The following is a 12,164-nucleotide window of genomic DNA, read 5'->3' as shown; positions in this document are numbered from 1 at the left end:
ATATAAAAATGCCATATGAATTCTGCAAAACTTCAATTCCCAAAAAATACCTCATCTTCCCCAAATCAGTCATGTCAAAGCTGACATCATAGACTCTTTAAACTCATCACACATACCTTTATCATTGTTGGTGTAAATCAAATCATCCACATATAGACTTACAATAAGAATTTTACCTTCCTTTGCTGACTTTGTGAACAAAGTGTGTTCACAGAAACATCTTTCAAAGCCATTCTACAAGAAATATGCTTCTATTTTGTTATACCATGCTCTAGGTGCTTGTTTGAGTCCATAGAGTGCCTTCTTCAATTTATATACCTTTTCTTCCTCCCCCTTTTTGATGAATCCAGCTGGTTGTTGAACGTATATTTCCTCCTTCAGTTCTCCATGGAGGAATGTGATTTTCACGTCTAGTTGAGATTTGAACCATCCATTTTGTGCTGCCATAGATAGAATTATGCGAATAGTATCTAATTTGGCCACAGGTGCAAATACCTCCGTGTAATCCATAACGTAGTGTTGTGCATAGCCTTTTGCTACTAACCCTACTTTAAACTTGTCAACTTCACCGTTCTCCTTGAGTTTTGTTTTGTAAACCCATTTTACTCCAATTGGTTTTACATCTTTGGGAGCATTAGTCAATTCCCAAGTTTGGTTTCTCTCTATAGCCTCCATCTCTTTCACCATTGCCTCTTGCCACTTCTTATTTCTAATTGCTTCTTCAAATGTTACTGGATCAGTTTCAACTATCATAGTATCAAAGTATCTGCTTTCCCCTTCTTCATAGTCTGCCATCCACACTGGTTTTCTCCTATTTCTTCTCGCCCTCCCTTTAGTTGGAATCTCACGTGTTGGAGATTGAGATTCGTTTCTGGTGTGTGTTTCTGCAACTACTGTTTCTGGTTGTTCTTCCTCTGATTCTGCAGCTTTTGATTTTGGTTGCTCCTCCTCTACTTCAGATTCTGTTTCACTGCTTTCTTATTCTCTTTCAACAATTTCTTGGTGATTTTCTGTTTCATTCTGCTCCCATTTCCAACCTTTGTTTTCTTCAAATACAGCATCCCTACTGATTATTATTTTCTTTTTGATTGGATCAAAGAGTCTGTATGCCTTGGATTCATCACTGACTCCAAACAGAACACATAATCTGCTCTTGTTATCAAGCTTAACTTGTTGTTGGTCTGGTGTGTGAACATGAGCAAGGCAACCGAACACACGAAAGTAATCAACAGATGGTTTTATTCCACTCCATGCTTCCTCTGGAGTCATATCTTGTACTGCAGATGTAGGACTTCTATTCAGAATGTGTGCACACCATTTTGTTGGTTCTGGCCAAAAGATTTTTGGAACCTTTCTTCCAATCAGCATAGTGAGAACCATATTCATGATAGTTATGTTTTTCCTTTCAGCAACACCATTCTGTCGGGGATTATAGGTAGCTTTTAGTTGCCTTCTTATCCCTTGATTTCTGCAAAATTCCTCAAATTCTTTTGAGCAAAATTCTCCTCCTCTATCAGTTCTTAAGCAAATAATGCTTTCTCCAACTTCTTTTTCAACTAGAGCCTTGAAGTTTTTGAACAAGGATAACGTTTCAAACTTCTCACTCAGAAAATATAGCCAAGTTTTCCTTGTTAGATCATCAATAAAGCTTAAAAAATATCTCTTATTGCTGCTAGAAGTTGGTTTGATTGGCCCACACAAATCTGCATGAACAAGCTGCAGTTTCGTAGATGCTCGCCATTCTTCTTTCTTGGACATAGTGAGTCTGTGTTGTTTTCCTTCCAGACATTGTGTGCAAATTTCTTGAGGGGCTGTGATAGGAGGTTACCATTTGCTTAGAAGCAAGATTGCTCAAACCATCATAGCTTAAGTGCCCGAGCCTGTTGAGCCTGAGTTGAAAATTGTTTTCTGCATTCATCTGAAAACACATATTTGTTCCCATGGTTGCTGTTAATACAGACATCCTGCTAGAATTCATTGGAATTTCCCATAGTATTCCTTTATCGGATGTGTAATTGGGCAAGTATTTCTTATAATTTTGATGCTTAGCCCCTTTTCCTGAAGTTGTCCTATGCTCAATAAATTGTTTTTCAGTTCAGGAACATAAAATACATGCGTAATAACATGCATCAATCCATTTACCTCTATTAGAATACTCCCTTTCCCCATTACATTTATGTGAGTATTATTTCCCAGCTTGACTTTGCCTCTAAAGTTCTCATTTAACTTTGAGAACCACCCCTTGTTGCCACTCATGTGGTTGCTGCATCCTGAGTCCAAGAACCAATCTATTTTTCTTCCTTCTTTGCTATTCACGAGAGCCATTAGTAAAATCTCTTCCTCATAAGCCAACAACTTTAAGAGGTTCGGATTATGTCGACGAATGAATGAGTGATCATTTAGATGAAATGGTACGTGACGTTGGCAAAGAAATTTTGGAAGAGCTCATTTATACAATAGTCTTAAGAACAATTCAAAGCAAGAGTTGTATCCAGGATGCATCCATTTTACAAGGTTATCGACTACTTTGAAATTGTTTTGTTTGAAAGCAAGAAACAGATGGACTGATAAAAGTTGCACAAAATTGTTGGAGATGCTGAAGGAGATGCTTCTAGAAAATAACACGTTACCTATCCGTAATTACAACGCGAAGAAAGTTCTATGTCCAATGGGTTTGGAATACCAAAAGATACATGCATGTCCCAACGATTGTGTATTGTATAGAGATCAATATGCTTCAATGAAGGTGTGTCCGACGTGTGGTTCGTCACAATTTAAGAAGAAACTTGATGGAAATAACGATGAACACAATGAATGTCCATCAGCTAAGGTCATGTGGTATTTACCTATAGTACCTAGGTTGAAACGATTGTTTTCTGTTAAAGAAGATGCGAACAATCTTATGTGGCACGTTGATGGAAGAAAATGTGATAATCTTATTCGACACCCAGCTGATTCCCCATAATGGAAGAACATTGATGACACATTTCCCAAATTTGGTGTAGAGCTGAGAAACTTAAGACTTGCACTTGCTACCGATGGTATGAATCCTTATGGCAACTTAAGTACCAAACATAGTTCATGGCCAGTTATTTTGATGATTTACAATCTATCTCCTATGTTGTGCATGAAGAGAAAATACATGATGTTGTCTGTGATGATATCGGGTCCTAGACAACCTGGAAATGACATTTATGTTTATCTAAAACCGTTAATTAAAGATTTAAAAATGTTGTGGGAAGAGGGCGTCGAGGTCTTCGATTCATATTCAGAAGAAAACTTCCGTTTCCGTGCAATGTTGTTTTGCACCATAAATGATTTCTTTACATATGGGAACTTGAGTGATTACAGTGTTAAAGGTCATTTTGCATGTCCGATTTGTGAAGAAAATACGAGTTATCTTCAACAGAAGCATGGGCAGAAAACTGTGTATACAAGACACCGAAGATTCCTTCCTCGAAATCACCCTTACTGTAGATTAAAAAAAGCGTTTAATGGAAGTCCTGAGGATGATGTAGTGTGCAGACCATGTAATAGGGAAGAAGTATACGACCAGGTGAGGAACATTGATGTTGTCTTCGGAAAACATAAAAAAAGACCGTTGAGAAAAACATTTGGAAAAAGCGATCAATATTCTTTAATCTTCCATATTGGTGTAAACTTGATGTGCGACATTGCATAGACGTGATGCATTTTGAAAAAAATGTATGTGATAGTGTTGTTGGGGCTTTACTAAACGTTAAAGGAAAGACAAAAGATGGAGTGAAAGCACAACAAGACTTGGTTGACATGGGAATCCGTTTTGAGTTACATCTGCAATCCATAGGAAGACGCACCTATCTTCCTCCAACTTGTCACACTCTTTAAAAAAAAAATTGTCAATGTTTACATAGTGTGAAGGTTCCACAAGGTTATTTGTCGAATATTAGTAGCCTTGTTTCTATGAAAGATTTGAAGTTAGTTGGGTTAAAGTCTCATGATTGTCATGTCTTAATGCAACAACTTTTACCAGTAGCTACTCGAGCCATATTACCTGCCTTTGTTAGATGTATTCTCACACATTTGAGTTTGTTTTTCAATGCCATTTGCAAGAAAGTTGTTGATCCTCGACAGTTAGATGATTTGCAAAATGAGTCCATCAAACTATTGTGCCAATTGGAAATGTATTTCCCACCCTCATTTTTTGATATGATGGTTCATTTGATTGTCCATCTAGTGAGAGAAATTCGAATATGTGGGCCGGTTTTCTTGAGGTGGATGTACCCAGTTGAAAGATACATGAAGATCTTAAAGGGATATGTTAAGAATCAATTGAGACCGGAAGCTTCGATTATAGAGCGCTACATTACAGAGGAAGTCATTGAATTCTGCTCAAGTTATATGCGAAGTTGTGACCCAATAGGACTTCTAAAGAAAAGACATGGAAACAAACGTGAAGGAAAGGGAGTTCGAGAACTAAGGATTGAAAGGGTTAGTGGAAAAGAAGTTAATCAAGCTCATTTGTACATTTTAAACAACACAGAGAATGTTATTCCTTACATTTCACAACACATTGATAAAATTAAGTCAGCACATCCAAGTATGAGTGAAAAGTGGACACTTAATGAACATAACAAATCCTTTTTAGCTTGGTTTAAGAAAAAGATTTATGCAACTCCGAATGTTTCTGAAAATCTATTGAGACTAGCTCGTGGACCTAACACTGATATCATCACTTTCGGCGGCTTACATAAACAATTACTTGTTTTATTCAAAGGAGGAAGACGATAAAAGTAGAGTTCAAAATAGTGGAGTTATCCTACAAGCTGAGGTTGTACACTTTTTCAGTTCCAAGGATAAGAATCCAATTACAGCATCAATCAATTATTTTGGAATAATACAAGAAATTTGGGAAATTGATTATGTCACTTTTAGAGTTCCAGTTTTCAAGTGTAAATGGGTTGACAATAATTTTGGTGTGGTGACAGAAGACCTCAGATTCAATTTGGTGGATCTTAACAAAATGAGTTACACGGATGAACCATTTATTATGGCTAGTCAAGCAAGACAAATATTCTATGTCACTGACCTAATGAATCATAAATGGTCAGTGATATTGGAAGGCTGAGCCATGCACACAACTGATGATGAAGACTTTCTAGATATACTTGTGACAAGCTCCTTCTCATCAAGAACCATTGAAAATAAGGTTGATGATGTACCCGATGAAATACATGCAACTCGATGTGATCACAATGAAGGAATATGGGATAAATAGGTGTCTTAACATTGTTTTAATTACTTGTACAATTTATTTATTTTGTCTATTCTAACTATAATTTACTAATACTTTGTAAATAGGTATGACGAGCTCTGGATCAGGTTCGACGGGAGGAGGGGGTAGATCTTTGACTCGGATGCCTGATGTCACACCCTGTCGGGTTAGTGATAAACCATTGACGGTGGAGTTTGATCCCCGAACATTTGTGCCTATTGGGGCACATGCAACATCGTTTAGGAGTTACTTGGGCGTGATGGCAAAATATCATGTCCCTATTGTTGCTACCTGTTGGGATGATGTCCCACAGGTTGACAAAAATCTACTGTGGCAGGATATTTTGGTATGTTTAAGATGTTTTACTTCCATCATTGACTTACTTTTGTTCATCATGCTTTAACATTAATTTTGTTTTTAATAGGAAAATTTGGATATCCCTAATGATGAGAGGATAAGGAAGAAGATTTTATCCCACATTGCAGTCCGGTGGAGGGACTTCAAGACGAGAATGACACGTCAATACGTCTTTGGCTCTAAACAGAAACAGAACGACACTCCTTGTACAAAATATAAAATAACTGAGGAGGAGTGGGTGCAATTTAAAGAATCTAGACTTACTCCTGAGTGACAGGTATGTTTTTTAATATTTTGCTCTAGTCACTCAAGATGTTAATTTGTGATTTATGCTTAATGATTTTCATTTTTTCACAGGTGAAAAGGATAGCCGCCCAACAGAAGCAGAAGCTTAATGATACACCACACATATTGTCACGTGGTGGTTATGCGTTATTAGAGAAAAAAGATGAGAAAACGTCGTGCTGAGGAGTTAGGTCTTGAGTCACCTGATCTAGCACCTCCACCAGCTAGACATGAATTGTGAAAGGCTGCACGGACAAAGTCCAATGGCCAGTTTACATCCCAGTCTGCTCAGGAGATATCCTAGAGAACTGTAAGTGGAAACTTTTAACTAATTACCATAGTTCATAAAAAAAGTTATGTAACAAACCTTTTAATGTGTCTAACTTCATTATGACATGCATGATGACTTGGTTGACCAATAGAGTCAAGGCACATTTGTGGCACAAGGTAGAGAAGACCTTCTAGTAGCAGCCACAGGTCGACTAGACCGTCCAGGTCATGTGCGTGCTGTTGGAGGAGCTATTGGATTGAGGGACTACTTTAGCCCTAAACCAAGAAGCACATAAGTCGTGACTCAAGAAATGGTTAGTAACATCAGGAAACAGGTGCAAGTCAAATTAAGGAAAGCATGGGTGAACGCTTAAGAATGATCGAAGAAAAACTTGCGATGATCACCCAACAACAACAACAACAACAACAACAACAACTACAACAACAGTCACAGTAGGAGGACGCCCCTACAGATGATCCTACTACACCTCGGGTGAGCACCAAAGGCTCATGCTCTATTGCAGATCGTACTGATTACAATATTCAGTATGAGTTTCTGGTTGATGAGGATCCTCTACGCATAGTGGCCGTGGGACGACAGATTGCAGGAGGCCAGACCATTCATGGTGCTCCTTTATTGCGCACTCACGTGCGGGTAATGATTGATGATCCAAGAGACCCCTAGGCTCGAGTGCTAGTGCCTACATCTGAAATCCAATTTGTGGGGGAGGCCTTAGGCACATTTATAGCTTGGCCTAAGGCTATGATGACATATTTTGGCCCACTAGCGGTATTATATTCTTCTTTTTATTATCTTAAATCTTCAAGTTATAATTAAATGATTCCTAACTTTTGTAAATATGAGTTGCAGGTCTACCGTCCTGAGAAACAACCAATGGCTCAACCTGTGAATGAGGCTCGTGAGGAAGCAGAAGACCATGATCCTATATCCATATTGACCTCGAGATTAAATAAGTTGAGAAAAGGACCGGTAAAGTTGCTGTGGGAGTTAAGAACATTTGGCCTCAAGTACCATGTTCCATTGTATATTAATTTCGATGATGCATATGAGATCACTGGTGGAGAAAAAATGTTGAACATTGCATGCATACAACTATGGTGCATGTAAGTTTCTTATTTGTTATTTTTCAATATGTATATTAGTATTATTACTTTTTAATAAATATACTTAACTTTATTCTTATAGGTACATGGACACCATCGTAGTGGAATCAGGTCGGGCGTCAGTTTATGGCTTTCTTGAACCTCAGACCATTCAACCATCTGGAAACACATTAGATTCCAGAAAATCATATATTCAAACATGGATGACTGAGTCTAATAGAGAGATATATATCGCACCATACATTGATGCATACGTGTTTCTCGATATTGTCAACTTTTATCAAATTTTAATCAATAAACTCACTAGTTGTTAGTACATGATAGGGGCCATTGGCAACTCATGGTGATCATTCCCAAAAAAGCACAAGTTGTATGGTTTTGTTCTCTTCATAGGAAGATGAAAGCGGAGTTGAAGTCCTTGATACAAACGTAAGTATTACATTCATTCTTATCAATTCATTATGATATTAATATATTAACTTATGTTTCTAATGCTTCAAATTTTTCAAATTTGTTTAGAGTTGTGACTATAACCAAAGGACAACAACTTGAAATTATATATCCTAAGGTTGGAATTCGTTGATTTTTAACCTTTAATTTCGTAGTCAAATTTAAACCATTACATTTGACTAAGTTCTTTCACATGTTTAGTGTAATAAGCATAATGATTCTTGGGCATGTGGCTACTACATCATGTCATGCATTAAAGGCAATCATCCGAGCAGAAATCAAAGGGGAATGGATTGAGGTAGAAATTTACATTTGAAAATCTTACAAATATCAATAAACTTTTGACATTAAAATGAATATAATAGTAAAGTTTCCTTGATTTTGCAGCGGTTCAACACTACCTCTTCATTGTCCACTTCAGTAATAAAGACGATAAGAGAGGATTGGGCAGGATATTTGAATAAACATTTTAAATAACTATAGCTTTAGGTTTTTCCTTTCATGATAGTAGCATTTGCTTACTTGTGCAGCTTTTAAACTGTTAATAGATTATTGTGAATAAATGAATATTGTGAATAGATGAATGGAAAAACTAGGTTCTTTTAAATTTTGATGATAGCATTAGCGTCTTTTAGTTTTACTATTTAATTGGAATTGATGAATTGATTATAGCATGGTTTAAATTAATTAATTCTATAAATATATATGAATTGAAAAACTGGTTTCTGTATTTCAAGTTTGGTTAAATGAGCTAAACCGAATCAAATTTAAAAGAAAACACTGAAGGTAACATCGAAGTATACATTGTTCAATGTTCATACAGCGACAATGACGTCACATATCGACAAGTTCGACGTAAATCTTACGTCTTTCCCCTTATACGTGACGTCAAATATTCCTTTAAATATAAATATTTATTCAAATATTACTCAAAAATTGACGTCCTCTTTGAACTTCGACGTGAACATTACGTCCATTATCTTCGATAGCGACGTCAACTTTACGTCAGGTCCCTCGTACATTAGATGACAAATCTTACTATAAATATAAATATTTATTCAAATATTGGATGTCATTCTCTTTACTAGTGGACGTAACCTCACGTCGTTGCACAAAATCGACGTTAGAGTTACGTCAATTCTCGATTGACTCGACGTCAAATTGTTCTAGTAATGTTGTCCAGTGATACTCGACGTAAAATTTACGTCACCCGATATGACGTCGGTCTCAAATTCGTCGATAAAAGACAAAAATAACCGACATAATACACTGTTTTTGTACTAGTGAAGGAAAGTATTGGATATAGGTATTTAAAGCTATCAAAATGGGTAACAACCCGCGGGTCAACCAGGCCCATCACGGGTTTGGGTCGGATTGAGTTTGAAAAAATTGTATTTTTTTATGTGGGTCAATTTTGAATCCGGCTCATCCGAGTTGAACCCATAGTGAGTCGGATTGACTCACCAACCCACTTAATTTTTTTCAAACACCAACCCGTTTTTTATTATTTTTGAATTTCTCTAGCTCGTTAATAAATGAGCCGGATTGGGTTGGCTCACTAAGTTACCAACCCGTGGTGGATTAGGCCGGGTTGGGTCCAGTGACCCAATTTAACATCATTATAGGTAGTAACTCGGTTGAAATTAGCACAGTACAACCCATACAAATTTCCAACTATTTGGATTACGATCAACAAAGAAAACATGATTTGAATATGTCTTTGTGCTGAACATGTGGAAGCAAAGAAACAAAATCTTTTTTTAAGTTAGACTATAGAGGAATATTTTGTTTAGCTCAAATAAATGCTTGAAACTTGATAACAAACAAAATTCCATAAACAAAACTTTCATATTCAAAATTATGCTTATAATCTAGTTCATAAAATTCATGTTAAAGGTGGGGAAGGATCCAGAGTGGGAGGATAGGATTTGAGAAGCCTTTTAAATAAGCATGGAGCTAAATTATTTTTAGGTGAACTAAGTGAGGACATGAAAAATGAGTGGTGAAATATTGAATGTGTTTTTTTGTATATAAATTCAAAGCTACAAATACAAACAATAAAGAGAGACACTATGAAAACGCGGTGTAAGAATAGTTGAGAAAAGATACACTAGTATGATATAACAAAATTAGAAGAATTTTGCTAGTGACTAATATATACAGATACAATATAGTATAGACAAAAGTAGAAAAATAAAGAACCTTGTAAGTCTCACAAAATTAGTTTAAAAAAGTGTGAATTCTCAAGATGTCAGTTGGAGCAATAGGCTAATGGCCATGTATATAAGGTATAGCTTTCAGTATCAACTTCATGCTGGGGTAAACACAACTCTTAGTAGGGGAGATGTGGGTGCAAAGACAAGTCTTAGTAGAGACTGGAAGCAGTTGCAAAGGCTGAAACTAAATGGATTAAATACCAGTTAGAAGGACTATATATAAGACGTGACATGAAAGAGATAATACGTTCTTTTGTCTGTAAAAGGGACCTAGGATTAAAGTGATGAACATATGTTTTTCATTTTATGATTTAGATATGTTAAACAATTCTTTTGTCATTTCACATTTTTTTATGTTTGTAAAAGGGTTGGAACACCCTATAATGCTCTCTATATTTAAATAATTCGTAATTATTAATAAAATAAGAGTTAAATATGATTTTAATTTAGGAGCTTTATTATATTTTATTCTCAAACCTAAAAATAATGGATATTTATAATTTAATTATGTTAATTTTTTTTGACATATTTTATATTTTATTGAATTGTTTATACCTTCTGTTTCAATGTCAATGTCCGAGCCTATTTTACTTGGATCTTCTCAGAAATCTCATTTTCCTTCACAATTTTTATACATGAATTATTGTAATATTTGATCAATTCATACGTACCAATTTTTAAATATCCTTGAGTTTTATTTTTCATTAAGTAATTTCATATAATCTGTCTTATATTAAACATTTTGGGAACAGATCCCAAATGTTCTTTAGCTTATGTTGGTGTTTTTAAGTATCCATTAGCTTATCTTCGTTGAGGAACTGCTGAATCTAGTTATGAGACAAGAAATTGGTTAAAAGATAACTTTAATACATTATTTTACTATTGTAATTGATGGGGGAAAACTCAGTCATATTTTAATTCATCCACTTGGCTGAGAAGATGGCTGCATTTAGTTAGTTTCTCTTTTGTTATTTTCGTCATTTATATCTGTTGGTATGTATATGATTTTAGTTGTGTTGGACGGAAGGGACTTTTTAATAATTTGCTTTTTCAATTATAAATTTTTTCCCTTCTTTATTCTATTAATATCTAGTTGCTAATTATTCCTACTTAGCTTATTTGTCATCGTTTACCTCTCTTTATATTGAAAGTTATTTGTTGTTAAATATTTTTACTTTTTGCTACCAATTTAGTCACTAAAAATCATTTTAATTTAATAAAAAAATTTGTCCATTAGAGACCACATACTAGTTGTAGCTATTTAAATTTTATCTGTGACCGAATTAGTGATAACTTTTTAAGTTTAAAGTTTTATGATGTATTAGCGTTTGAAGAATTAGTCATAATCTTGCAACTGAATTAACCACATTTATTTTAGTTTAAAAAATTTCTTAGTCATCATAATGATGACAAGGGTCGAGTCGGACATAGATAATGCTTATCCACAATCCGACTCGCAATTCATCCGTGGATATCTACTTAGAAAATACTCGTAGATATTTTAAAACTCGTGGATACTCACAGTACCTACAAAAAATTTAAAGAATATATTTTAATTTTAAATATAAAAAAATTAAATTTATATAATATAATATAAAGTAAATTAAATATAAATTAAAATTTAATTTTAAATAAATTTAACCTAATAAAATATAAATTAATTTTATTTTTAATTAAATTTAATTTAAAAAGAATAAAAATTAATATTTTTATTATTTTTTATGAGTAGCGAGTACCCGTGGAGCGGATAGTTTAATACTCGCACTCGACCCATTTAGAAGAGATATTAAAATACTCGTTAGCCGTTATCCACGGATAATAAATATTCATGGGTAGTAACTATCCAGGTGAATTTTATCCGCGAATAGAATTTTTTTGTAATCTCTACTCAATTACCAATCAATTTCTTCTTTTAAAGTTAATTTTTTTTACCCATTAATGACCGAAAAATTGGTCACTATTTATTTTTATTTCTCGAACTAAATTGGTCATAATTATCAACACTTTTCAGTCGTTAAATTAGTCTTCTATTTTGGAATGACCAAATATTTTGAAACTGATTTGCCACCGAAAAATTAGTCACTATACATTTTATTTCTGCAACTGAATTGGCAAGTATAATTATTAACACTTTTCAGTCGTTAAATTAGTCTTCTATACTTGGAGATGACAATTTTTTAGTGACTAATTAAATTTTGATGGCCATT

The 12,164-nt window shown here is 34.7% G+C and overlaps 1 protein-coding gene and 1 pseudogene across 1 annotated transcript; both read left to right on the top strand.

Annotated features, from left to right (window-relative positions):
- Positions 1–2,566: 2,566 nt before the first annotated feature.
- Positions 2,567–7,724, top strand: LOC148202241 (uncharacterized). Its single transcript, XM_088109567.1, has 5 exons — positions 2,567–3,521; positions 6,640–6,956; positions 7,032–7,291; positions 7,374–7,547; positions 7,616–7,724. Exons 2-5 carry the CDS (start codon positions 6,930–6,932, stop codon positions 7,722–7,724), a joined length of 570 nt encoding a protein of 189 aa, XP_087965693.1. The 5' UTR covers positions 2,567–3,521; positions 6,640–6,929.
- LOC148202242 (uncharacterized) lies at positions 2,606–5,257 on the top strand (annotated as a pseudogene).
- Positions 7,725–12,164: the final 4,440 nt, after the last annotated feature.

The sequence above is a fragment of the Vigna umbellata genome, chromosome 3, assembly GCF_029865625.1.
Source record: "Vigna umbellata cultivar VRB3 chromosome 3, Vumbellata_1.0, whole genome shotgun sequence".
Lineage (NCBI taxonomy): Eukaryota > Viridiplantae > Streptophyta > Magnoliopsida > Fabales > Fabaceae > Vigna > Vigna umbellata.
Note: the sequence above shows the minus strand (reverse complement) of the source record. Positions and strands in the feature narration are given on the sequence as shown.

Excerpts from the sequence above, each read along its gene's own strand:
- LOC148202241 (XM_088109567.1), top strand. The coding sequence starts at position 6,930 with ATGATGACATATTTTGGCCCACTAGCG. Across the intron at positions 6,957-7,031 it reads CATATTTTGGCCCACTAGCG|TTGCAGGTCTACCGTCCTGA; the intron begins GTATTATATTCT and ends TGTAAATATGAG. Across the intron at positions 7,548-7,615 it reads CCATACATTGATGCATACGT|GGGCCATTGGCAACTCATGG; the intron begins GTTTCTCGATAT and ends AGTACATGATAG.